The sequence below is a fragment of the Pogoniulus pusillus genome, chromosome 27, assembly GCF_015220805.1.
Source record: "Pogoniulus pusillus isolate bPogPus1 chromosome 27, bPogPus1.pri, whole genome shotgun sequence".
NCBI lineage: Eukaryota > Metazoa > Chordata > Aves > Piciformes > Lybiidae > Pogoniulus > Pogoniulus pusillus.
Window position 1 is genome coordinate 1,843,114 of NC_087290.1, and position 27,257 is coordinate 1,870,370.

General features: G+C 56.7%; 1 protein-coding gene across 2 annotated transcripts in view; it reads left to right on the forward strand.

Annotated features, from left to right (window-relative positions):
• LRWD1 (leucine rich repeats and WD repeat domain containing 1) overlaps positions 1–27,257 on the forward strand; it is a 41,364-nt gene that overhangs the window by 4,397 nt on the left and 9,710 nt on the right. Inside the window, exons 2-9 of one of the 2 annotated variants that reach the window (XM_064165804.1) lie at positions 6,731–6,866; positions 12,274–12,508; positions 18,818–18,937; positions 19,897–20,049; positions 21,718–21,855; positions 23,619–23,960; positions 26,335–26,461; positions 26,959–27,068. In XM_064165804.1, coding sequence (XP_064021874.1) covers positions 6,787–6,866; positions 12,274–12,508; positions 18,818–18,937; positions 19,897–20,049; positions 21,718–21,855; positions 23,619–23,960; positions 26,335–26,461; positions 26,959–27,068 — 1,305 coding nt within the window. In that variant the 5' untranslated portion in view covers positions 6,731–6,786. The remainder of the gene's footprint in view (positions 1–6,730; positions 6,867–12,273; positions 12,509–18,817; positions 18,938–19,896; positions 20,050–21,717; positions 21,856–23,618; positions 23,961–26,334; positions 26,462–26,958; positions 27,069–27,257) is intronic. The other variant, XM_064165806.1, reaches the window with a different exon arrangement.

Below are 27,257 nucleotides of genomic sequence, written 5' to 3' on the forward strand. Positions count from 1 at the left end.
GAGGTTTGCAGAGGTGCAGGCAGCATCTCTTGCAGCTGTGCAGAGAGCACCATGGCAGTGGCACTTCTTGCCACTTAAATGTCTTCTGGTAAAAGTGAGGCACTTCAGTTTCCAGGTAGTTCAAGCCCAAAACGTCAGGGCTAAGCTGGTCTGAAGCATGAGGCAGAGCAGAACATGTTGTCCAAGAGCAGTGAGGCAGAGGCAGCAAGGCAGAAGCAGCTCCTTGAGGCAGAAGGAGTTGCATGAGGCAGAGGCAGCTGCATGAGGCAGAGCAGCAAGGCAGAAGCAGCTCCTTGAGGCAGAAGCAGCAAGGCAGAAGCAGCTCCACGAGGCAGAGCAGCAAGGCAGAAGCAGCTCCTTGAGGCAGAAGCAGCAAGGCAGAAGCAGCTCCACGAGGCAGAGCAGCAAGGCAGAAGCAGCTCCATGAGGCAGAGGCAGCAAGGCAGAAGCAGCTCCATGAGCCAGAAGCAGCTCCTTGAGGCAGAGGCAGCTCCATAAGGCAGAGGCAGCAAAGCAGAAGCAGCTCCTTGAGGCAGAGGCAGCTGCATGAGGCAGAAGCAGCTCCATGAGGCAGAAGCAGCTCCTTGAGGCAGAAGCAGTTGCATGAGGCAGAGGCAGCAAGGCAGAGGCAGCTCCATGAGGTAGAGGCAGCTCCATGAGGCAGAAGCAGCTCTGTGAGACAGAAGCAGCTCCACGAGGCAGAGGCAGCTCTATGAGGCAGAGGCAGCAAGGCAGAAGCAGCTCCATGAGGCAGAGGCAGCTCCATGAGGCAGAAGCAGCAAGGCAGAGGCAGCTCTGTGAGACAGAAGCAGCTCCATGAGGCAGAGGCAGCAAGGCAGAAGCAGCTCCATGAGGCAGAGGCAGCAAGGCAGAAGCAGCTCCATGAGGCAGAGGCAGCAAGGCAGAAGCAGCTCCATGAGGCAGAGGCAGCAAGGCAGAAGCAGCTCCATGAGGCCATGACTCTGAGACAGAAGCAGCTCCATGAGGCAGAGGCAGCAAGGCAGAAGCAGCTCCATGAGGCCATGAGGCAGAGGCAGCTCTCTGAGACAGAAGCAGCTCCATGAGGCAGAGGCAGCTCCATGAGGCAGAGGCAGCAAGGCAGAGCAGCACAACTGCTTGCAGCTTAGCTCCATGTCTGTTCCTTGCCTGAGTGCAGAGGCTCTTTGGCCACAGAGATTCACCAACCAGAAGGCATTTGCCAAGCTGCCCATATCAGGTGGCCCCAGGGCTTGCTCAGCATTATTTGGGCAAGACCCCAACAAGTACCTAAACACCTGTGGGTCCCTGTTTGTCCCTTGGGAGGGGACAGAATGGCCCAAGCCTTTGTCTTCCTCCTGCCCTTGCTTCCCCCATCAGCAGAGGGGCCTCTAATAGGCCTGTCAGCCTTCCAGGGCACTAGGTTAAGCTCTAGCTATGCTTTGGCTCTCCTGATTTTCTCCCTACATAGTTTCACTACATCTTTATAGTCCTCTCTTATAGTCCTGCTCCCTCCTCCAAAGGCCAGAGACTCCTTTTGTCCAGCCTAAGGTCTCTGTCCAGCCAGGCTGGAGCCTTCCCCACCGATTTGTCTTTCAGCACACAGGCACAGCCTGCTCCTGTGCCTTTAAGACTTCCCTCCTGAAGTGAGTCCAACCCTCCTGGACTCCTAAATTCTTCAGGGTAGCTTCCCAAGGGACTTTGTCCATTGGCCTCCTAAACAGGCCAAAGTTTGCCCTCCAGAAGTCCAAGGTGGTCGTTTTGCAGCTGTGTGCTGGGCTGCAGCAAGAGGAGTGTGGGCAGCAGGGCAGGAGAGGGGGTTCTGCCCCTTGGTGCTGCTCTGCTGAGACCTCACCTCCAATCCTGCCTCCAGTTCTGCTGTCCCCTGGATAAGAAGGGCACAGAGCTGTTGGAGTGAGTCCAGAGGAGGCCACAAAGATGACCCAAGGGCTGGAGCACCTCTACTGTGAGGATAGGTTCAGGGAGCTGGGGGTGTGCAGCCTGGAGAAGAGAAGGCTCTGGGTGGACCATAGAGCTGCCTGCCAAGAGCTGAAGGGATCCTACAGGCAGGCTGCAGAGGGACTTTCCTAGGGGTGTCTAGAGACAGGACAAGGGAGAATGGTTTGGAGCTGAGGGAGGTTTAGAGTGGATCTTAGAAAGGGTTCTGAGACTCTGGAGTAGGCTGCCCAGGGACGTTGTGGATGCTTCCTCCCTGTGGGTGTTCAAGGCCAGGTTGGATGAGGCCTTGAGCAGCTGAGTCTGGTTGAGAGGTGTCCCTGCCCACGGAGGGGAGGTTGGAGCAGATGAGCTCTCAGATCCCTTCCAACCTAAGCCATTCAGTGATTCCCCAAGGATGGAGAACTCAATCATCTCACGATTGCTCAGCCCCAGGCATTCCCCAGCCTTTACTTTCCCCTCTTCTCTGTTCACGAGAAGCAGATCCAGGAGGGCACCTTCCCTGGTTGGCCTCTCACCAGTTGTGCCAGGGAGTTATCCTCCACACACTCCAGGAGTCTCCAGGCCTGTTCTCTCATTGCTGTACTGTGTTTCCAGCAGGCCTCTGGGAACTCAAAGTCTCCCAGGAGAACAAAGGGGAGTGATTGTGAGACCTCTCTCAGCTGCTCATAGCAAATGTTACCTCCCTCTTCAGCCTGACTGGGTGCTCTGTAGCATACTCCCACCACCACATCCCCCTTGCTGTCCTTGCTCCTGGTTCTCACTCATAATGACTCGACTGGAGAAGAGGAGGCTCAGGGCAGAGCTCATTGCTGCCTGCAGCTCCCTGCAGGGAGGCTGTAGCCAGGTGGGGTTGGGCTCTGCTGCCAGGCAGCCAGGGACAGAAGAAGGGGACAGAGCCTGGAGCTGTGCCAGGGCAGGTCTAGGCTGGATGTTGTTAGGAAGTTGCTGTCAGAGAGAGTGATTGGCACTGGAATGGGCTGCCCAGGGAGGTGGTGGAGTCTGTGTGGCTGGAGGTGTTGAAGCCAAGCCTGGCTGGGGCACTTAGTGCCATGGTGTGGTTGGTTGGGCAGGGCTGGGTGCTAGGTTGGGCTGGCTGAGCTTGGAGCTCTCTTCCAGCCTGCCTGACTCTGTGATTCTGTGAAGTCTTTCATCACGTTCATTAATTTGTAGGGTCCCATATGCTTCCCTAACACCAAGGGCCAACTCTGCCACCTCTTCTGCCTTGCCTATCTCTTCTGAAGAGTTGGTACCTGTGTGGCACAGTTGACTTGCTAGAGGGCAGGGATCCATCCAGAGGGACCTGGACAGACTGCAGAGCTGTGCCCAGGCCAAGCTCATGACATTCAGTGAGGCCAAGTGGAAGGTCCTTCACCTGGGTTGGCACAACCCCAAGCACAACTCTAGGCTGGGTGGGGAAGGGCTGAGAGCAGCCCTGAGGAGCAGGCCCTGGGGGTCTGGGGTGATGAAAAGCTCAACATGAGCTGGAGAGCAGCTCTGAGGAATAGGCCCTGGGGGTCTGGGGTGATGCAAAGCCCAACAGGAGCCTGCAGTGTGAGTGCAGCCCAGACACAACCCTGTGCTGGGCTGCAGCCAGAGCAGTGTGGGCACAGGGCAAGGGAGGGGATTCTGCCCCTTGGCTCTGCTCTCCTCACACCCCACCTGCAGTCCTGGGGGCAGTTCTGGAGCCCCCAACACAAGCAGGACATGGAAGTGTTGGAGCCAGTGCAGAGGAGGCCACCAAGATGCTGAGAGGGCTGCAGCAGCTCTGCTCTGAGCACAGGCTGAGAGGGTTGGGGCTCTGCAGCCTGGAGAAGAGAAGGCTTCCAGGAGAGCTTGGAGTGGCCTTGCAGTATCTGAAGTGGGCTCCAGGAGGGCTGGGGAGGGACTATTGACAAGGTCTGGGAATGACAGGAGGAGGAATGAGTTTGAAGTGGCAGAGGGGAGATTGAAAGTGGATGGTAGGAAGAAGTTGTTTGCAGTGAGGGTGGTGAGAGACTGGCATAGGTTGAGGGTGGTGAGACACTGGCACAGGTTGAGGGTGGTGAGACATTGGCAGAGGCTGCCCAGGGAGGTTGTGGAGCACAGAAGCACCCAATGTGATCAAAGATCACATTGGGTGCTTCTGTGCTCCACAACCTCCCTGGAGGTGTTCAGGACCAGGCTGGATAAGGCCTTGAGCAACCTGTTCTAGTGGGAGGTGTCCCTGCCCATGGCAGAGGGTTGGAACTGGCTGAGCTTTGAGGTCTCTTCCAACCTAAACCATTCTGTGCTTGCAGCACTCCAGCTGTGGGAGTCATCCCTCCAGGTTCCTGGCATGGCTGCTCCATCATTGTTGCCCTGTAGTACAATGGCCTCCAGCTCCTGTTTATTGCTCCTGCTGCTGGCATTGGTGTATAAAACCTTTCAGGGAGGGAGATGAGTAGTTCACTTTAAACCCTGAGGGGGGGAGTGTGTGTGTGTGTGTCTGTGTGCTGTGCTGTCCACAGTGAGGCATGGAAGCATCTTTAATTACCAATCACACAGGGAGTCTGGTGGTGTTTTTCCCTTGCTGAGGAAAATCACAGTATCACAGTATCACAGCATCACAGTATCACCAAGGTTGGAAGAGACCTCACAGATCATCAAGTCCAACCCTTTAGCACAGAGCTCAAGGCCAGACCATGGCACCAAGTGCCACGTCCAGTCCTGCCTTGAACAGCTCCAGGGACGGCGACTCCACCACCTCCCCGGGCAGCCCATTCCAGTGTCCAATGACTCTCTCAGGGAAGAACTTTCTCCTCACCTCCAGCCTAAATCTCCCCTGGCACAGCCTGAGGCTGTGTCCTCTCATTCTGGTGCTGGCCACCTGAGAGAAGAGAGCAACCTCCTCCTGGCCACAACCTCCCCTCAGGTAGTTGCAGACAGCAATAAGGTCTCCCCTGAGCCTCCTCTTCTCCAGGCTAACCAATCCCAGCTCCCTCAGCCTCTCCTCGTAGGGCTGTGCTCAAGGCCTCTCCCCAGCCTCGTTGCCCTTCTCTGGACACGCTCAAGCATCTCAATGTCCCTCCTAAACTGGGGGGCCCAGAACTGAACACAGCACTCAAGGTGTGGTCTAACCAGTGCAGAGTACAGGGGCAGAATGACCTCCCTGCTCCTGCTGGCCACACCATTCCTGATGCAGGCCAGGATGCCACTGGCTCTCTTGGCCACCTGGGCACACTGCTGGCTCATGTTCAGGTGGGTATCAATCAGCATCCCCAGATCCCTCTCTGTCTGGCTGCTCTCAGCCACTCTGACCCCAGCCTGTATCTCTGCATGGGGTTGCTGTGGCCAAAGTGCAGCACCAGCACTTGGAGCTATTGAAGCCATCCCCTTGGACTCTGCCCATCTGTGCAGGCGGTCAAGGTCCTGCTGCAGAGCCCTTCTGCCCTCCAACCCAGCCACATCTGCCCCCAGCTTGGTGTCATCTGCAAACCTGCTGATGACTGACTCCATGATCTTACTGAAACGAGGCCACAGCAGTGCTGGCAGGGCTGGAAGGGCTCTGCTGTGTCAGGCTGGCAGAGTTGGGGGGGTTCAGCCTGCAGAAGAGAAGGCTGCAGGGAGACCTTCTGGTGGCCTTCAGTACTTAAAGGGGGGATCAGAAAGCTGGGGACAGTTTTTCTCAGGGCCTGTTGTGCCAGGCCAAGGTGGGGATGGTTTGGACTGAAAGAGGGAGTGGAGAGAAGGGAGAAATGTTTGGCCCTGGGCACTTGCAGTGGCACCAGTGGCACCTCGACACCTGATGGAGGCCTCAGCACTGCCTGAAGTGCAGGAGCTGGTAGCTTGTCCTCATCAGAGGTGTGGAGTAAAGAGCTAAGCCTGGGCAGGGCTCCACAGTGCTGGAGGAAGCCACAGCAGTGCTGGCAGGGCTGTAGGAGGGCTCTGCTGTGAGCCAGGCTGGCAGAGTTGGGCTTGGGCAGCCTGGAGAAGAGAAGGCTGCAGGGAGACCTTCTGGTGGCCTTGCAGAGCTTCAAGGAGCTGAGCAGAAAGCTGGGAACAGAGTTTTTGAGCAGGGCCTGTTGGGATAGACCAAGGAGGGATGGTTTGGAGTGAAAGAGGGAGATTGAGAGTGGAGAGAAGGGAGAAATGTTTGCCCCTGAAGGTGGGCAGAGCCTGGCCCAGGCTGCCCAGAGAGGTGGGAGCTGCCCCATGGCTGGCAGCAGTGCAGGGCAGGTTGGCTGTGGCTGTGAGCAGCCTGCCCTGGCTGGGGCTGTCCCTGCTGGCTGCAGGAGCTTGGGCTGGATGAACTCTAAAGATCCTGTGCAGGGTTAACCCTCCTGGGGGAGAGATCTTGTAGGAGGCTTAACCCTGCAGAGATCCCTTCCTACCCAACCCAGTCTGGGATTATCCTGGGGTGGGAATTCAGGAGTCGTGAGCCAAGAGGCTCCATGTAGCCAGGCCAGTGAGTGCTGTGACCTGTCCTCGGGAGGAGCAAGCTCACCACGGGTGGGTTCCTGCTGGCTGTTGCTGCTCGTGTGGAAGCCTGTCGGAGATGTTGGAGCAGAGTCCTGTTGCTCAGGAGGGATGCAGGGAGGTGAGACTGTCCTGGCCCCGTGAGCAGCAGCCACCCACAGCAGGTCCAGCCAAGAGGAAACACTGCAGTGGTTTTGGGCTGGGTCCCTGAGTGCTCAACAGCCTCTGGTGTTTTGGTTCCATCCCTGTGGAAAAGGCAACAGCAAACACAGCAGCACAATCGCCCCCGAGCCGCCTCACATCCCTCTCCCTCCTGGAGCCACTTGAAAGGCTTTCCTCTGCTTCCCATTTGTTTCACCAGGAAGGCTACAAGAGGAGCTCCTGCAGCTGATTCCAGCAGAGAGGTGGAGGCTGAAGATGTCCAAGATTACCACAGAGCTGCTGCTGGAACGAGCAGTGCCCAAATCCACCAGGCTGCGGAAGATCGAGACGCTGAAGTGAGTGCAGACAGCCCCAGAGCCCTGCCGCGCCCGAGAGACCCTGCAGCTCGGCCGGCCGGGGGCAGCCTTCCCTGGGCTTGCCTGGGGGTTTGCCTGGGGTTTTGGATTGACTGGTTTGGTTTGCCTTTGCCTTTGCCTTTCCCTTTCCCTTTGCCTTTCCCTTTCCCTTTCCCTTTCCCTTTCCCTTTCCCTTTCCCTTTCCCTTTCCCTTTGCCTTTGCCTTTCCCTTTCCTTTCCCTTTCCCTTTCCCTTTCCCTTTCCCTTTCCCTTTCCCTTTCCCTTTCCCTTTCCTTTCCCTTTCCCTTTCCCTTTCCCTTTCCCTTTCCCTTTCCCTTTCCCTTTCCCTTTCCCTTTCCCTTTCCCTTTCCCTTTCCCTTTCCCTTTCCCTTTCCCTTTCCCTTTCCCTTTCCCTTTCCCTTTCCTTTCCTTTCCTTTCCTTTCCTTTCCTTTCCTTTCCTTTCCTTTCCTTTCCTTTCCTTTCCTTTCCTTTCCTTTCCTTTCCTCTCCTCTCCTCTCCTCTCCTCTCCTCTCCTCTCCTCTCCTCTCCTCTCCTCTCCTCTCCTCTCCTCTCCTCTCCTCTCCTCTCCTCTCCTCTCCTCTCCTCTCCTCTCCTCTCCTCTCCTCTCCTCTCCTCTCCTCTCCTCTCCTCTCCTCTCCTCTCCTCTCCTCTCCTCTCCTCTCCTCTCCTCTCCTCTCCTCTCCTCTCCTTCCTCATTTTCTCTTTTCTCCCCTTTTCCCTCTTTTTTCTCCCCTTTTCCTATTTCCCCCCCCTTTTTTTTTTCCCCTTTCCCCCCCCTTTTCTCACCTTTTTCTCCCTTTTCCCCCCTTTCCTCCCCTTTTCTTCCCTTTCCCTTCCCCTTCTCCCCCTTTTTTTCCCCCTTCTTTCTTTTCTATCTTTTTTCTCTCTTTCCTTTTTTTGGTGCTTTTCTTTCTCCTGGTTCCACAGCAGAGAGGAGACAGCACTGCTGCTGCAGGAGCACTGATGGAACTGCAGTCACTCCATAGTTCCCACCTTTCCACCATTTATGGTCTCTTTGTGCTGCCACCTGTTTCTATAAACCATCTTAAGGCTGCCTTGAAACTGCTTAACCTTAAGAGATACTCCCCCAAAATATAGCTGTCCTTGCTAGGTCCTTAAACCCAGTAAGAATCTCTTCTGGCCTGGATTTTAGAAGGTTTAAACCCCACTTTTGGCATTATTTCCCCTCCCTTTCTCTCCATTGCTTTCCATCTCCTTTCAGCCCAATGATGTTGTGTACCTCAAACACTGCAGAAGAGGAGAAGGAACTCTGGCACACCTGGAAACCACTAAACCCACTTTAGTTGCTCAGATCCTTAGCACTGAAAAAGTGTCTTTCCAAATCTTCAATGCAGTGGAATTCCTCTGGGCAATGCAAGTGACCTTTGCTGGTGTTGTTACTGATGGAAAGAGTTTTGGGTTCCTTCAGTCCTCTAAAGTTGTTTCTTTCCATTTGCCTTGTGCCAAAAGAATTATTAGTAGAGAGAAACCTAAAAGTTGATCTGAAAAGCAGAGTAACAAAGTGATGCTGAGGTGCTTGAAGCAGTGAACTTCTAGAGTGGCTTCTTCCATGCAGCTTTGTACTGGGATTACACAGGTTTACCTTTGAGAAAGTCACAGTATCACAGTATCTCAGTATCATCAGGGTTGGAAGAGACCTCACAGATCATCAAGTCCAACCCTTTAGCACAGAGCTCAAGGCCAGACCATGGCACCAAGTGCCACGTCCAGTCCTGCCTTGAACAGCTCCAGGGACGGCGACTCCACCACCTCCCCGGGCAGCCCATTCCAGTGTCCAATGACTCTCTCAGGGAAGAACTTTCTCCTCACCTCCAGCCTAAATCTCCCCTGGCACAGCCTGAGGCTGTGTCCTCTCATTCTGGTGCTGGCCACCTGAGAGAAGAGAGCAACCTCCTCCTGGCCACAACCTCCCCTCAGGTAGTTGCAGACAGCAATAAGGTCTCCCCTGAGCCTCCTCTTCTCCAGGCTAACCAATCCCAGCTCCCTCAGCCTCTCCTCGTAGGGCTGTGCTCAAGGCCTCTCCCCAGCCTCGTTGCCCTTCTCTGGACACACTCAAGCATCTCAATGTCCCTCCTAAACTGGGGGGCCCAGAACTGAACACAGCACTCAAGGTGAGGTCTAAGCAGTGCAGAGTACAGGGGCAGAATGACCTCCCTGCTCCTGCTGGCCACACCATTGCTGATGCAGGCCAGGATGCCACTGGCTCTCTTGGCCACCTGGGCACACTGCTGGCTCATGTTCAGGCAGGTATCAATCAGCACCCCCAGATCCCTCTCTGTCTGGCTGCTCTCAGCCACTCTGACCCCAGCCTGTATCTCTGCATGGGGTTGTTGTGCCAAAGTGCAGCACCAGCACTTGGAGCTATTGAAGCCATCCCCTTGGACTCTGCCCATCTGTCCAGGCAGTCAAGGTCCTGCTGCAGAGCCCTTCTGCCCTCCAACCCAGCCACATCTGCCCCCAGCTTGGTGTCATCTGCAAACCTGCTGATGACTGACTCCATGCCCTCATCCAGATCATCTATGAAGATGAGACCACTCTTGAGTCTCTCCCCATCCATTTGCAGCCCACTGAATCCTGGTCAGGCTTTCAGTGCTTTGGCTTGTTAGCTGTCTGAGAGGTGGCAAGAGAAGAAGTGCTCCTGCTCCTGCTTCCTTATCTTGTACCTCATTTGTTCACTCTTTGTTTATATTTAGAAGGCCTTTTTGTACTAATCATTAACAAAGGAGACTCTGTTAAAGGAGCTCAAGCTTGTGTTGGCTGTCAGGACTAGAAGCTCCCTTTGAGGCTCAACTGAATGATCTAATCAAATCTAAATGACTCTTCTAATGTCACAGACTCACAGACTGGTAGGAGTTGGAAGGGACCTCTGGAGATCATCCAGTCCAAGCCCCTGCTCCAGCAGGGCATCCACAGCAGCTTGCCCAGCAGCACAGTGCCAGGGGGGTTGGAAGCTCTCCACACAAGGACACTCCACAGCCTCTCTGGGCAGCCTGCTCCAGGCCTCCAGCACCCTCACAACAAACAACTTGCTCCTCCTCTGCACATCCTGCCACTTTGTGCCCCTTGCTGCCCCTTGGCCTGTCCCTGGGCACCACTCACAAGAGTCTGGCCCCAGGCTCTTGCCCCCCACAGCTGCTTTAGCTCTTGCTGAGCATTGCTCAGCTGCCCTCTGGGGCTGCTCTCCTGCAGGCTCAGCCCCAGGGCTCTCAGCCTCTGCTCCTCACAGAGAGGAGGCCCCAGGCCCCAAAATCTGCTGTTTCCCCTTTCTTACAGAGAAGGGCTGGGGTTTATCCCCTCACCAATAGATCAGACACTTGCTTTTTCAGAGAAGGATGCTTCTGGCCTGACCTGGCAGCCTTGTCCTTTTGTTTGATAAACTTCCCTGTTCACCATTGGAAGGTTTTGAAGCAAAACTGTTCAAAACAAACAAAAAAGGCAAAAATCACATTTGCCATACAGCCCTGGGTGGGAAGGGACTTTAAAGACCACCTAGTTCCACCCACCCTGCCATGGGCAGGGGCACCTTCCACTAGACCAGGTTGCTCAAGGCCTCATCCCACCTGGTTTTGAACACTTCCAGGCTTGGAACCTCTTCAGCTGCTCTGGATATCCTGTTCCAGTGCCTCAACACCTTCATAAGGAAGAATTTCTTCCTAATGTCCAATCTAAATCCAGCTTCTTCCAGTTTGGAGCCATCAGCCCTTGTCCTCTCACTCCATATCTCCAACAGCCCTGTAGCCTCCTTCAAATACTGTTCTAAGGTCTCCCTGGAGGTTAGTGCCAACTTTACAAGTTGTGAAGTTTGTTCTTTCACACTGCCAACGATGTGGGGACCTCCTCTGCACTTGGCCTGAACTTCCTAATGCAGAGAGGAGACCTTGGGCTAGATCAGCAAACTGCTGCAGATTGCTCTGTGGCTGTGGGAGTGCCATGAGCTGGAGCTGTGCCAGGGGAGGAGATGCAGGTTGGATAGAAGGAAACACTTCTTCCCAGCAGGGCTTCTCAGGTGTTGCCCAGACTGCCTGGAGAGGTGGTGGAGTGCCCATCCCTGGAGGGGGTTAAAATCCACAGGGATGTGGTGCTGAGGGGCCTGGTTTGGTGGCAGTGGCTTAGCAGCAGTGGTGAGGTTGTGAGCTCTGGGTGAGTGCTTGGATTGGATGATCTCAAAGGACTCTGCCAGCCTCACCAGTTTCACAGAATTAAGCAGGTTGGAAAAGACCTCCAGGATCATCCAGTCCAACCTAGCACCTGACACCTAATGAACTAACCCCTGGCACCAAGGGCCTCTTGCAGCCTCCTCTTAAATACCTCCAGGGATGGGCACTCCACCACCTCCCTGGGCAGCCCATTCCAGTGCCAATCACTCTCTCTGACAGGAACTTCCTCCTAACATCCAGCCTAGACCTGCCCTGGCACAGCTTGAGACTCTGTCCCCTTGTTCTGCTGCTGGCTGCCTGGCAGCAGAGCCCAACCCCACCTGGCTACAGCTTCCCTGCAGGCAGCTGCAGGCAGCAATGAGCTCTGCCCGGAGCCTCCTCTGCTGCAGGCTGCACCCCCCCAGCTCCCTCAGCCTCTCCTCACAGGGCTGTGCTCCAGGCCCCTCCCCAGCCTTGCTGCCCTTCTCTGGGCACCTTCCAGCACCTCAACATCTCTCTGCAATGGAGGAGCCCAGAACTGGGCACAGCACTCCAGGGGTGGCCTGAGCAGTGCTGAGCACAGGTCTGATAGGTTCTGTGCAGCAGTGGTGGGACTGTGAGCAATAGGTTGGACTTGATGATCTCAAAAGTCTCTTCCAACCTCCACAGCTCTATGGCTCTGTGATTGCAAACGTCAGGATGAAGTGAGGGGAGGACAGGACCAGCTCTTTGGAGTCAGCATTGCCTTGCATTGCCTGCAGCAGCTGTGAGGTGGTGACTGGTGGGGGATGAGTGCAGTGGTGACTCCCCTGGTGAGCTCTGTGCACTGGGTGTGCAGTGAACAAGTGTTTTGCACTGCCACAGCTGCCTTTGTGGAACATGCAGTGCAAAGGAGCAGTGACTTTGTTCTACAAACAAGTCCTTCCCTGCTGCTTCACTGCTCCCAGCCAGCTCTGTTAGCTGTAGGAGGTTTATCAGGGTTGCAAGTTAATTGTACCAGCACTACCTTGGTAGCCCTGGGTCACTGCTGGTGGCTGTTGGCTCAAACACAGCCTTGTGGTGCCCAGAACTCTGCAGACAAAGCTGGTTTGGCCAGATCTACCCAGTGCCTTCTGCTAGGCTGAGAGGTGCCACCAGCTGGGACCTTGGACTCTCTGAAAGTCAAAGGAGCCTGTTTTTTTTTCCCCAGGGAACTGAGCAGATCATTCCTGTCCTGCTTTGTTTGCAGCCTGTCCAAGCTGCAGTTGAAGACAGGAGACTTGGACCCACGCTTGTTCTCCCGCCTGAGGCACCTGCAGAAGCTGGATCTGTCTGACAACCTGCTGGACAAATTCCCCAACAGCTTAGCCCTGCCTGACCTGCGTGTCCTCAACTGCAACAACAACAAACTGGAGGATGTCACTGCCCTGAAACAGTTCCCTCTCCTCGAGGAGCTGACCTATGAGAACAACGTCCACTTGACAGTGAGTCGCCCCCTGGCCCCTCCAGGGACACAGAGGAACCAGCAGCAGTGATGCCTCCTCCTCCTCTATTGTTCAGAGAGTCATGGCATGAGGTTGGGTTGGGAGGGACCATAAAGCTCCTTCAGCTCCAGCCCTCTGCCATAGGCACCTCCCACCAGCCCAGGTTGCTCAAGGCCTCATCCGGCCTGGCCTTGAACACCTCCAGGGAGGACATCCACAGCCTCCCAGGAGGTGTTGAAGGCTGAGTTGGACAGGAGAAACTTCATCAGGGCCTCATCCAGTCTCACCTTGAACACCTCCAGGGAGGGAGCATCCACAGCCTGTTCCAGTGTCTCCCCACCCTCACTGTCAAGAATTTCTTCCTTGTTCCTGGGCAGCAGGTGTGAGGGCAGCTGAGACAGGCCTCAGGCTTTTTGTGCCTCCAAAGCCAGTTTGTGCTGCTGGTGCCTAACCAGCAGAAGTGACTTGCCCCAAACTACTCAGATATTAAAGTGGAGAACCATTCCTGGTTCTCCAGGCCAGAGTCCCATCGCAGGGAGCTTATCAGCCAGGGCTATCTCAGGCTGGTGCTTGTGTAAATACAGAATCACAACTGTGTAGGCTGGCAAAGGCCTTTCAGATTATCAAGTCCAGCCATGAACCCAGCACTGCCAGATCACCACTAAACCATGGCCCTCAGCACCACATCCCCATGGCTTTGAAACCCCTCCAGGAATGGGGACTGCACTACCTCCCTGGACAGCCTCTTCTGGGGCTTAACAACCCCTTTGGAGGAAGCAGCTGTTCCTCATGTCCACTTTTAACATCCCCTGGGGCAGCTTGAGACCATTTCTTCTTGTCCTCTTGCTTGTTACTGAGGAGAAGAGACCAACCCCAACCTGGCTGCAACCTCCTTTCAGGGAGTTGTAGAGAGCAATGAGGTCTCCCCTCCCTAAACACCCCCAGCTCCCTCAGCTGCTCCTCCCCAGCCCTATTCTCCAGACCCTTCCCCAGCTTTGTTGCCCTTCTCTGGACCTGCTTTAGCCCCTCAATATCCTCCTTGGAGTAAGGGGCCCAAAACTGAACTCATCATTCAAGGTTATATATATAAATATCCCTCTTCCATGATAGCTTTAGGGCCCTGTAAGAGCAGACCTGGTCCTGTGCTGGGAGGTGGAATTTGCTAACTAATCCAGTTTGTTTTCTGCTGCCCTCTGCAGATTCTGCACTTCAGTCACCCAAAACTCTTAGCTTTGCTTGTGCTTTAAACTGGTGTCAGCCACCATCCTCATCCCCGGGTGCTTATTTACTCTTGCATGCTTCTAGAGGTCCATTTGTGGCTTGGCTGTGGAGATCACAGTATCACAGCATCACAGTATCATCAGGGTTGGAAGAGACCTCAGAGATCATCAAGTCCAACCCTTTAGCACAGAGCTCAAGGCCAGACCATGGCACCAAGTGCCACGTCCAGTCCTGCCTTGAACAGCTCCAGGGACGGCGACTCCACCACCTCCCCGGGCAGCCCATTCCAGTGCCCAATGACTCTCTCAGGGAAGAACTTTCTCCTCACCTCCAGCCTAAATCTCCCCTGGTGCAGCCTGAGGCTGTGTCCTCTCGTTCTGGTGCTGGCCACCTGAGAGAAGAGAGCAACCTCCTCCTGGCCACAACCTCCCCTCAGGTAGTTGCAGACAGCAATAAGGTCACCCCTGAGCCTCCTCTTCTCCAGGCTAACCAATCCCAGCTCCCTCAGCCTCTCCTCGTAGGGCTGTGCTCAAGGCCTCTCCCCAGCCTCATTGCCCTTCTCTGGACATGCTCAAGCATCTCAATGTCCCTCCTAAACTGGGGGGCCCAGAACTGAACCCAGCACTCAAGGTGTGGTCTAACCAGTGCAGAGTACAGGGGCAGGCTCCTTGTCCTATCCCAGGGAGCAGTGAGCAGAGCCTGTCCCCGCCCCCAGCTCCTGACCCCCAGCCTTCAGATATTTATAAGTGTCTACTTATTAAATCCCCTCTCAGTCTTCTCTTCTCCAGTCTAAGCAGCCCCAGGTCCCTCAGCCTCTCCTCAGGCACTGCTTCAGTCCCCTCAGCATCCTCCTAGCCCTCCGCTGGACCTTCTCCAGCAGATCCCTGTCTCTCTTCAACTGGGCAGCCTAAACTGAGGGCAGTACTCAGGATGAGGTCTCAGTGGGGTAGAGTAGAGGAGAAGAACCTTCTTTGATCTGCTGGACACACTCCTCTCAACACCCCCCCTGTACTGCTGTGAGCTAAAGCACCCCGGAGCCACAGGAGCCCCTGGTTCCCCGGCGCAGAGCCCTGCTCTGTGCTGGGGCTGCAGGGTGTGAGCCCAGCAGCGCTGCACTGCCCTGAGCCTGGCCGCAACACCACCACCTACTGGTGGCGCTGAGTACTGCAGGGGCGCTGCAGGGCACAGCTCCCGGGAGAAGGTTACCTGACAGCTGAAAGGTGATTTAAAGGTTCGAGTTTGAAACCACAGACCGGGTTGGGTTGGAGGTGAGCTCAAAACTCAGCCAGTTCCAACCTCCTGCCGTGGGCAGGGACACCTCCCACCAGCACAGGTTGCTTAAGGCCTCATCCCACCTGGCCTTGAACACCTCCCGGGAAGGGGCATCCTCAACCTCCCTGGGCAACCTGTGCCAGTGTTTTCCCACCCTCACTCCTCGTCTCCAGGCTCAATCTCCCCTCTCCCAGCTCAAAGCCATTGTCTCTCCTCCTGTCACTCCCAGCCCTTGTCAAAGGTCCCTCCCTATCTCTACTGCATCCCCTCTCAGGTACTGGAAGGCTGCTCTAAGGTCTCCCTGGAGCCTTCTATTCTCCATGCTGAGCAGCCCCAAATCCCTCAGCCTATTCCCATAGCAGAGGTTCTGTAGCCCTCTGATCATCTTTGTGCCTTCCTCTGGCCCCTTTCCAACAGCTCTGTGGCACCAAAACTGGCAGTAGTGCTGCAGGTGGGGCCTCAACAGAGCAGATTGGAGGGGCAAAATCCCTTCTCTCTGCTGCTGCTCTCCCTGCTCCAGATGCAGTCCACACACAGCTGGCTCTGGGCTGCCAGCAACCAGTGCTGGCTCCTGGGCACTTTGGCACCAACTGACACCCCCAAGGTCTGTTCCTTCAGACTTCTGTCCAGTCACTCCTAACCCAGCCTGAGTCTGTGCTTGAGATTGCCCTACAGGACCTTGCACTTAGCCTTGTTGAGCTTCATGAGGTTGGCACAGGCTCACCTCTGCAGCCTGTCCAGGTCCCTCTGGATGCCATCTCTTCCCTCCAGTGTGTCAGTCACAGCACACAGCTTGGGGTCATCTTAAACTTGCTGAGGGTGCCTCATTGCCACTGCTCATGTCACCAACATGAGAGGATGTCCTGAATGGCTTCTCCTGGCTAAGCACATTCCTCTCTTCTCAGTGGTATCCTGTGACAGGACAAGGGCTGATGGACACCAACTCAGACACAGGAAGTTCCACCTCAGTGTGAGGAAAAGAATCTTTCCTGTGAGGGTGCTGGAGCCCTGGAGCAGGTTGCTCAGAAAGGCTGTGGAGTCTCCTTCTCTGGAGACTTGCAAGGCCTACCTGAATGTGTTGCTGTGTGACTTGCCCTAAGTGATCCTCCTCTGGCAGAGGGGTTGGACTTGATGAGCTCCAGACGTCACTTTCCACCCCTTCCATTCTGTGACTCCCCTCCTTGTCTGCATATTGTGCCACTGTGAGAGGGAAGAGTTGGTTATGTGTCTGATGAGAGTTTACAGCAGGCTGTGTGATGGTTTGGGTGTTCCCTGCCCCCCCCACACTTTGGAAATCACCCAGACTAGACTCAGGGGCTCTGGAAGTTGAATGAGGCTTTATACTGACAGCTTAGCAGAAGATACAAGCAGGTAGTTACAGCAGATACAGCTCTGTGCAGGGATACAGAAGGTAAAAGGCAATACAGAAACACAGCAGCCCTCCCTGACACCTGAGTCCCCAGGAGGGGCTCCCAACCACCCTTCCACCTTCTCCCACCCCTCTCTACCTTACCCCAGACGTTGCCTTGTGCACAAGGAAGAATGCAGGTCGGCCAGGGGGGTTAGGAAGCAGGTGGATTGATCAGAGAGACAGAGGGTGAGGTTAGAGAGAGAAAAATGCAGCCCAAAGCCCAGACAGAGAGCAACCCTGTTGTCTGTGTTTGAATTCTTGGTTTATACATCTCAGCAAGCCTGTGAGTGAAGAAGACATCACCACTGTTTTCTTCTCACAGCCTCTCATTTATCTCTTCTCACCAAAACGTTCTAGCTAGCTGCAAACTGGCACAGGCTGAGAGTCACTGGGTTACCAGAGAGAAGCCCTGGGGAAAACAGGGCTTGCAAGTATCATAGAACCACAGAATCAGGCAGGGCTGGAAGGGAGCACAAGGAGCAGCCAGTTCCAACCCCCCTGCCATGCCCAGGGACACCCTACCCTAGAGCAGGCTGCACACAGCCTCAGCCAGCCTGGCCTCAAACACCTCCAGCCATGGGGCCTCAACCCCCTCCCTGGGCAACCCAGTCCAGCCTCTCACCACTCTCCTGCTCAGCAACTTCCTCCTCACCTCCAGCCTCACTCTCCCCACCTCCACCTTTGCTCCATTCCCCCCAGGCCTGTCGTTCTCTGAGAGCCTCAAAAGTCCCTCCCCAGCTTTTTGGTAGCCCTCTTCAGATGCTGGCAGGCCACAAGAAGGTCCCCTGGGAGCCTCCTCTGCTGCAGCCTGCACAGCCCCAACTCTTTCAGTCTGTGCTCACAGCAGAGCTGCTGCAGCCTCTCAGCATCCTCCTGGCCCTGCTCTGGCCACACTCCAGCATCTCCACATCCCTCTTGTCCCAGGGGCTCCAGAACTGGTGCTCATGAGCAGTAGGGCAGGATGTTCTGTGGCAGATGCCAAACTGAAGGAGGAGCTCTGTGCTCCTTGGTTCAGCCTTCTGGGATGTCCTGGCCACACGTCACAGAATTCTGAACCCATCCATACGAGAGCCCAGGGAGCTGGGCTGCAGCAGCACCAGTCTGACCAGCACACACTTGCTGCTGCTGGTGGGGATGCCCTTCTAAAACCAGCCCTGTGATCTGTGCAGCTCAGGAGTGCTGCTGCTCAGGTGGACAGGGTGGGGATCACCTGCTCTGTGACCAGCAGATCCACTCAGCATTCGTTGTCACTTCTTATTCGGCCAAGAAAGCCAGTGGCATCCTGGGGTGTGTTGAGAGGAGTGTGTCCAGCAGATCAAAGAAGGTTCTTCTCCTCTACCCCAGTGAGACCTCAGCCTGAGTACTGCCCTCAGTTTAGGCTGCCCAGTTGAAGAGGGGCAGGGGTCTGCTGGAGAAGGTCCAGCGGAGGGCTAGGAGGATGCTGAGGGGACTGGAGCAGTGCCTGAGGAGAGGCTGAAGGACCTGGGGCTGCTTAGATTGGAGAAGAGAAGACTGAGAGGGGATGGAATAAGTGTCTATAAAGATCTGAGGGCTGGGGTCAGGAGCTGTGGGGGGGATAGGCTCTGCTCACTGCTCCCTGGGATAGGACAAGGAGCAGTAGATGGAAGCTCCATTTAGCCTGGAGAAGAGGAGGCTCAGGGCAGAGCTCATTGCTGCCTGCAGCTGCCTGCAGGGAGGCTGTAGTCAGGTGGGGTTGGGCTCTGCTGCCAGGCAGCCAGGGACAGAAGAAGGGGACACAGCCTGGAGCTGTGCCAGGGCAGGTCTAGGCTGGATGTTGTTAGGAAGTTGTTGTCAGAGAGAGTGATTGGCACTGGAATGGGCTGCCCAGGGAGGTGGTGGAGTCTGTGTGGCTGGAGGTGTTGCAGCCAAGCCTGGCTGGGGCACTTAGTGCCATGGTCTGGTTGGTTGGTTGGGGCTGGGTGCTAGGTTGGGCTGGCTGAGCTTGGAGCTCTCTTCCAGCCTGCCTGATTCTGTGATTCTTCTATGAAGCTGCAGCACAGGAGGTTCCAGCTCAACACAAGGGGAAACTTCTTCACTGTAAGGGTCCCAGAGCCCTGGCACAGACTCCCCAGAGAGGTTTTGGACTCTCCCTTCTCTGGAGACTTTCAAGGCCTGTCTGGATGTGTTCCTGTGTGCCCTGAGCTAGATTGTCTGCTCCTGCTCTGGCAAGGGGGTTGGACTGGATGATCTCTTTGGGTCTCTTCCACCCCCTGACCTCCTGTGAGCCTGGGATTGTAGTTTCCAGTATCTCTCTTAATGAGTTCAGTATTTGAGCGACGATGCAGTGTTGAAGCTGTACCCAGAGTGGGGCAGCTGTGTGTGTGTGTGTGCTTCCTGGATCCCAAAGAAACAACTCCTGTCACTCTGATGTCTTCTCTTCCCAGTTCAATGATGACTACAAAGTGATCTTTCTGCTGGAGAACCTTCGGCTGCTCAATGGCAAGGACATCACCAAGCTGGCCAACCACGTCAGGCGCGTCAGCAGCCGCAAGCTCACCAGCAAGGTGAGGTGGGGGGTGGCCTCCTCTTCCTCTTCACCTCTAGCTGTCACTAAGTCACACAGAGCCACAGAACTGCCTGCTTGGAAAAGACCTTCAGCTCATCCAGTCCAGCCACAATCCAGCATCTCCCTGTACACAGCATCTCAGACCATGTCCTGAGCTCCTCCTTCAAACGTCCCCTCCGGAGATGGGGACTCCACCACCACCACCACCTCCCCAGGCAGCCTGGGCCAGGGCTTGGTGACTCTTCTGGTGAAGAGTTTTTTCTGAATGTCCAACCCCAACCTTCTCTGGGGCAACTTGAGGCCATTTCTTCTCATCTTATCACTTGTTACCCAGAGAAGAGTCTGCCCCACTTCACTCCATGCTCTTCTAAGGGAGTTGTAGAGAAGCTGGGGAGGGGCCTGGAGCAGAGCCCTGTGAGGAGAGGCTGAGGGAGCTGGGGGGGTGCAGCCTGCAGCAGAGGAGGCTCAGGGCAGAGCTCATTGCTGTCTGTAGCTGCCTGCAGGGAGGCTGTAGCCAGGTGGGGTTGGGCTCTGCTGCCAGGCAGCCAGGGACAGAAGAAGGGGACAGAGTCTCAAGCTGTGCCAGGGCAGGTCTAGGCTGGATGTTGTTAGGAAGTTGTTGGCAGAGAGAGTGATTGGCATTGGAATGGGCTGCCCAGGGAGGTGGTGGAGTCTGTGTGGCTGGAGGTGTTGCAGCCAAGCCTGGCTGGGGCACTTAGTGCCATGGTCTGGTTGGTTGGGCAGGGCTGGGTGCTAGGTTGGGCTGGCTGAGCTTGGATCTCTCTTCCAGCCTGCCTGATTCCATGTTTCTAACAGCTGGCAGCTGGTCCAGCAGTAGGTAGCAGAGCCTTGGGCTTGGTGGCTTCCTGGGCTCTTTGACTTCTCGAGTGCTTCCAGAAGTACTCCTGTGCTTTTCTGCTCTGCTGCTCTGTTACTAAACTCACTCTTTCTGCCTAGGTTACTGCCCACTGGGAAAAATTCTTCCGTGACCAGCTCCCTGAGAAGCACACAGCTGAGCAGGTTAGGTCCATCAAGGAGAAGTTCCTGGAGTCAGCACAGGCCAACATCGTCTACGGCCCCAGCTCGCTCAGCGAGTTCACCCGCTGGCGGGTAGGTGCCAGTGCCCCCTCTCCTCCAGGCATGCAGCCTGCAGCCTGCTTCCCACTGGCTTTGCTTCAGTGCTCTGGGGGAGGCTGGGATCACCTCTCTCAGAGCTGGTGTCACCTCTCCTGCTGGTGTCACCTCTGCTTTCCTTGCCTGCTTTGGTCAGTGGTCAGAGAAGCGCTAGGGCTGAGCCTGCAGGAAGTGGCGGTGCCTGTGGGTAAGCACTGCCTGGTAGTTCATCAGCACTAATGACCTTTGGACTAATTAAGAAGCCTGCAGCAGCCTCGCTGCTTCATTTGCAAATCAGAGAATCATGGAATCGTTCAGGCTGGAAAAGACCTCTGAGGTCATTGGGTCTGACCATGAACTCGATGCCAAAAAGACCATCACTGAATCATGGCCCTCAGCACCACATCTCCACAGCCCTGAAACCTCTCTCTAGGCAGCCTGGGCCAGGGATGGCAACCCTTTGGGGGAAGAAATTGTTCCTCATGTCCAACCTAAACCCCTCCTGGGACAACCTGAGGCCATTTCCTTTTGGCTCATCACTGTTTCCATGGGAGAAGAAACCAACCCCAACCTGTCTCCAGCCTGCTTGCAGGAGAGAGCAATGAGGTCTCTCCTCAGCCTCCTTTTCTCCAGGCTGAACCACAGCTCCCTCAGCTGCTCCTCCCCAGCCCTCTTCCCCAGCCCCTTCCCCAGCCTTATTGCCCTTCTTTAGACCTTGTTGGACTCTAGACCAATGTCCTTCTTGGAGTGAGTGGCCCAAAACTGACCCCAGCACTAGAGCTGTGCTTTCCCCAGTGCCCAGCACAGGAGCACAATAACTGCCCTGCTCCTGCTGGCCACACCACTGCTGAGCCAGGCCAGGCTGCTGGTGCCCTTCTTGCCCACCTGGGCACCCCCTGGCTCATCTTCAGCTGCTGTCAACCAGCACCCCCAGGGCCTTTTCCATGGGGCAGTTTCCAGCCACTCTGCCCCCAACCTGGAGCCTTCCTGGGGTGGTTGTGAGCCAGATGCAGGCCCCAGCAATAGTTAATGGCAGCCTCTAGCTGTGACAGGAGCTGGATGAGAGGAGACAAGGGCAGGACTTCTGTTCCTGCAGCAGGGAAGATGCCACTGCCTTTGCCAGACAGGTTTGAGCTGTACCTGTCTCCGTGCAGCTGAGGCTCCCATGGCTCCTTTGCTCTTGTTCCATGGCTGTGCTGTTAGCACAGATGTGTACCCATCACACAGGGAAGCTCTGGAATGGTGTGATGGCAGCAGAGGACTTGGGGCCCAGGCTGCCTGTCAGCTGAGGGTTCCTCCAGCACTCCATGGAGCAGTGAAGCAGTGGTGGGAGCTGAGGCAGAGGAAGTTCCATGGAAACATGAGGAGGAATTTTCCCCTGTGAGGGTGGCAGAGCCCTGGCACAGGCTGCCCAGGGGGGCTGTGGAGTCTCCCTCTCTGGAGATACTCAAACCCTGCCTGGATGTGATGCAGTGTGAGCTGCTCTGGGTGCTGCTGCTCTGCAGGGGGGTTGGGCTGGCTGAGCTCTGGAGGTCCCTTCCAGCCCCTAACGTTTTGTGATTCTGTGGTACCAAAGCCTCAGCAGAGCAGCTGTGGGTGTTGCACAGTGGGGGTTGACTGCTGCTGCTTCTTGTCCTTTCCCAACTCCTCCTGTTTGCTTCAAAGGTGAAAATGATTGCAGAGGAGTTTCTGTCCTGCTCGCTGGGTCTGCAGTTAAACACAGATCCTGAACCAGAGGAGGAGATGGAGGAGAGTGAGGAAGAAGCTACAGAAAGCCCCAGGGAAGCTGCAGTGGACTCTCAGGTAGCTGCTTTTCTGATTTAACAACCTCATTTCTATCCCTTAGGAGTCATCAGCACCTCTGACTTCAGAGCTGTGTCCCCTTGGGAGCCGTAGGAGCATTCCCAGGCTCCAGCCCATGTTCAGCAGCTGAGGCTTGGTCTTTATGACCAGGCTGTAGCTTGCTCCACCAGTATGAAGGCTGAGTTGCTCTCCAAGAGGAGACAGCTTCCATTCTCACAGGAGATCCAAAACGTTTCCTGGAATGGTGGGGGTCAGAAGGAACCTCTGGAGGTCATTCAGTCCAACCCCCCTGCCAAAGCAGGGACACACAGGGCAGGTCACACAGGAACACATCCAGATGGGTTTTGAAAGTCTTCAGTGAAGGAGACTCCACAACATCTCTGGGCAGCCTGCTCCAGGCCTCCAGCACCTTCACAACAAAGAAGTTTCTCCTCACGTTGAGGTGGAAGCTCCTGGGTTCCAGTTTGTAGCCATTGTTCCTTGTTCTGTCAGTGGGCACCACACAGAAGAGCCTGACCCCTTCATCCTGGCACCCACCCCTCAGCTATTTATAGGCACTGGCAAGGTCCCCTCTCAGCCTTCCCTTCTAAACAGCCCCAGGGCTCTCAGGCTCTTCGGGAGTGTGGCCCCACTGACTCCACCTCTCCTTTGAAGGGGGAATGTATTTAATGGGAGACCTGGGCTGGTGCCTGCCAGCCTGTGATGGTGCTCTCCTTAGAAGTGGCTGCAGGTTGAACCCACTCACTCTCTGGGCTAGGTTTGGTGTTCCCTATCTTAGATAAATCCTACCTGGAGGAGGTGGACAAGGAGATGAGAATCACAGAAGCAGGCAGGGTTGGAAGGGAGCACAAGGAGCAGCCAGTTCCAACCCCCTGCCATGCCCAGGGACACCCTACCCTAGAGCAGGCTGCACACAGCCTCACCCAGCCTGGCCTCAAACACCTCCAGCCATGGGGCCTCAACCACCTCCCTGGGCAACCCATTCCAGCCTCTCACCACTCCCCTGCTCAACAACTTCCTCCTCACCTCCAGCCTCACTCTCCCCACCTCCAGCTTTGCTCCATTCCCCCCACTCCTGCCACTTCCTCACAGCCTCAAAAGTCCCTCCCCAGCTTTTTTGGAGCCCCCTTCAGATCCTGGCAGGCCACAAGAAGGTCACCTGGAAGCCTCCTCTGCTCCAGCCTGCACAGCCCCAACTCTTTCAGTCTGTGCTCACAGCAGAGCTGCTGCAGCCTCTGAGCATCCTCCTGGCCCTGCTCTGGACACTCTCCAGCATCTCCACATCCCTCTTGTCCCAGGGGCTCCAGAACTGGATGCAGGACTCCAGGTGGGGTCTCAGCAGAGCAGAGCAAAGGGGGAGAATCCCCTCCCTGGCCCTGCTGGCCACACTGCTGCTGCTGCAGCCCAGGCTCTGCTTGGCTCTCTGGGCTGCAAGTGCACACTGCTGGCTCCTGCTGAGCTTCTCCTCCAGCAGCACCCCCAAGTGCCTCTGCTCAGGGCTGCTCTCCAGCCACTCACTGCCCAGCCTGGATTGGTGCTTGGCATTGCCTCACCCCAGCTGCTGGACCTTGCACTTGAATGAAGCTGGGGTGGGATTTTTGCTTAGGTCCTGCCTCTGGGGACCCTGCAGCTCTGTGCTCTCTGAGCCTGGGCAGCCAAGCTGTAGCCACGGGGAGGCATTTCTTGCATTTGAACTGTGAGCAGCTCTGACCTTACAGCTGAGCTGCACATCTCCTGCAGAAACTGACAGTCTGCCCTTACAGGTCACAGTCAAGCCCAGCAAGAGGAAAAGGAACAGTTCAAAATCAGGCTCTGGAAACAAGAGGTCCAAGTCCCAGGCAAACACCAAGGAGGAGGCTGAGGCTACTCCCAGGAAGTCGAGGCATGTGCAGGAGGACCCAGCTCCTGATCAACCCAGGACATCAAACCAGCCAGCCGAGGGGGCCAGCCCTGAGCAGGCAGCTGAAGGGACACAGGACAGTGCAGAGCAGTTCCCCAAGGGCCCAAGCCACAGGAGGTCCAGCCAGCTGCCAGGGGAGCAGAAAAGCCAGGAGCAGGACAATGGAGTGATTAGCTTGACCCCGGTGAAGAACAGCAAGGGCAAGGTATGTTCAGCAACCCAGTTTGGACTGGATTTGGCCTCTTGGCTGAGTGGGAAGAGCTGCATTCAGATTTCATCCCAGCTCTGCCCAGCATGGAGCTCAGGCCTGGCCCAGATGCATTGTGAGTGACACTTTTTGTTCTGCTCTTTTTCATTCTCCTTCTTCCTTTAAACCCCTCAGAGGTGCCAGGGGAAGCTTCCCCTGCAGGCAGTGAATGCTCTGCCAGGGCAGGATGGAGCAGTGCTCTGAGGGGCTGCACTGAAAGCTGCTCAGGGATGGGACTGGTGTGGCTTGCTCTGAGCTCAGCCTGATGGCTGCCCAGGGCAAGGCCTTTGGCCTCTCAGCTCAGCCCATGGCAGGCTAAAGAGCTTTGCATGTTTCTCTGCAGCAGGAAATAGGGCTGCTGCTGGTGTCTGCTGGGGGGCTGCTGGGGGCTGCTGATGTGGCTCTACTGGGGGCTCTGCTGCTGGTGTCTGCTGGGGGCTGCTGCTGGGGGTGTGCTGCTGGAGCCTGCTGCTGAGGCTCTGCTGCTGGGGGCCTGCTGTTGGAGCTAGCTGTTGGGGGCTGCTGCTGGGGGTCTGCTGTTGGGCCCTGCTGCTGGGGGCCAGCTGCTGGGATCTTCTGCTGGGGTCTGCTGCTGGGGTCTGCTGTTGGGGGTCCGCTGTTGGGGGTCTGCTGTTGGGGGTCTGCTGCTGGGGGTCTGCTGTTGGGGGTCTGCTGCTGAGGGTCTGCTGCATGGGGTCTGCTGTTGGGGGTCTGCTGCTGGGGGTCTGCTGCTGGGCGTCTGCTGTTGGAGGTCTGCTGCTGGGGGTCTGTTGCTGGGGGTCTGCTGTTGGGGGTCTGCTGCTGGGGGTCTGCTGTTGGGGTTCTGCTGCTGGGGGTCTGCTGCTGGGGCCTGCTGCTGGGTGTCTGCCGCTGGGGGTCTGCCACTGGGGGTCTGCTGCATGGGGTCTGCTGTTGGGGGTCTGCTGCTGGGGGTCTGCTGTTGGAGGTCTGCTGCTGGGAGTCTGCTACTGGGTGTCTGCTGCTGGGGCCTGCTATTGGGGGTCTGCTGCTGGGGGTCTGCTGTTGGGGGTCTGCCACTGGGGGTCTGCTGTTGGGGGTCTGCTGTTGGAGTCTGCTGCTGGGGGTCTGCTGCTGGGGGTCTGCTGCATGGGGTCTGCTGCTGGGGGTCTGCTGTTGGGGGTCTGCTGTTGGAGTCTGCTGCTAGGAGTCTGCTGGTGGGGGGTCTGCTGCTGGGAGTCTGCCGCTGGGGGTCTGCTGTTGGGGGTCTGCTGCTGGGGGTCTGCCGCTGGGGGTCTGCTGCTGGGGGTCTGCCGCTGGGGGTCTGCTGTTGGGGGTCTGCTGCTGGGGGTCTGCTGCTGGGGTCTGCTGCTGGGGGTCTGCTGCTGGGGCCTGCTGCTGGGGCCTGCTGCTGGGGCCTGCTGCTGGGGGTCTGCTGCTGGGGCCTGCTGCTGGGGCCTGCTGCTGGGGCCTGCTGCTGGGGGTCTGCTGCTGGGGCCTGCTGCTGGGGCCTGCTGCTGGGGGTCTGCTGCTGGGGCCTGCTGCTGGGGCCTGCTGCTGGGTGTCTGCTGCTGGGGCCTGCTGCTGGGGTCTGCTGTTGGAGTCTGCTGTTGGAGTCTGCTGCTGGGGGTCTGCCGCTGGGTGTCTGCTGCTGGGGGTCTGCTGGTGGGGCCTGCTGCTGGGGGTCTGCCGCTGGGTGTCTTCTGCTGGGGGTCTGCTGTTGGGGGTCTGCTGTTGGAGTCTGCTGCTAGGAGTCTGCTGGTGGGGGGTCTGCTGCTGGGAGTCTGCTGCTGGGGGTCTGCTGTTGGGGGTCTGCTGCTGGGGGTCTGCTGCTGGGGGTCTGCTGTTGGGGGTCTGCTGCTGGGGGTCTGCTGCTGGGGGTCTGCTGCTGGGGGTCTGCTGTTGGGGGTCTGCTGCTGGGGGTCTGCTGTTGGGGGTCTGCTGCTGGGGGTCTGCTGCTGGGGGTCTGCTGTTGGGGGTCTGCTGCTGGGGGTCTGCTGTTGGGGGTCTGCTGCTGGGGGTCTGCTGTTGGAGTCTGCTGCTAGGAGTCTGCTGCTGGGGGGTCTGCTGCTGGGCTTGCTGCTGGGAGTCTGCTGCTGGGGGTCTGCTGCTGGGGGGTCTGCTGGTGGGGGCCTGCTGCTGGAGCCTGCTGGGCACAGGTGTTCTGAAGAGTCTCCTGCTGGCCTGGGCAGTGCTGGTGGCACCTCAGTCTCTGCTGTTCTCTGCAGCACAGAAGGGCTGCGAAATGCTGCAGTTGAACTGGGATTGCTGTGGTCAGTAGAGGGTCCTGCTGAGGCAGGCAGGGGTAGGTGGCAGGCAGGGGCAGGTGGCTGGCAGGGGCAGGGACGTTCTGAGTGTGGCTGCTTTGTTGCAGGAGAACATCAGTGCAGAGCCTTTGCATTTCCTGCAGTGTCACAGCAAAGGCAACAGCCGTGAGGACTTTAAAACCCAGCTCTGGTCCGGCACCTTCGAGCCCTTGATAGACTCTGGAGCCAAGAAAGGTGAGCTTTTGATTCCCAGAGTTCCCAGGACCACTCTGGAATCTCTGTGGATTAGATCCCTGCTCCTTCAAGCTGTGATCTCCACTGTCAGGAAGAGATTTGCTTCCCTAGTGCTGCTTTGGCTTGGAAAACAGGAGACTGGGAGAGCACCAGACAGGGATAAGCTGCAGGCTCCATGAGGTAACTGAGATCATAGCATCCAGCAGGCTGGAAGAGAGCTCCAAGCTCAGCCAGCCCAACCTAGCACCCAGCCCTGCCCAACCAACCAGACCATGGCACTCAGTGCCCCAGCCAGGCTTGGCTTCAACACCTCCAGCCACACAGACTCCACCACCTCCCTGGGCAGCCCATTCCAATGCCAATCACTCTCTCTGACAACAACTTCCTAACAACATCCAGCCTAGACCTGCCCTGGCACAGCTCCAGACTGTGCCCCCTGTTCTGTTGCTGGGTGCCTGGCAGCAGAGATCTCCTCACCTCCTCTTTTCCTCTTTCAGACCCTGTTGTGAGCTCCTCCAGAACTGTGGCCACGTGTGGAGGGGAGTCTGTCTGTCTGATCGACTGTGAGACTGGGGTGGTGCTGAAGAAGTATAAGGTGGCTGCAGAGGTAGGTGAGAAGAGAAAGCATGGAGTGGAAATGCCATAACCTGGTGTAGGTACCACAGCATCACAGAATGGCTCAGCTTGGAAGGGACCTCAGAGATCAGCCAGTTGCAACCTCCCTGCCATGGGCAGGGACACCTCTCACCAGCCCAGGTTGCTCCAGGCCTCATCCAGCCTGACCTTGAACACCCCC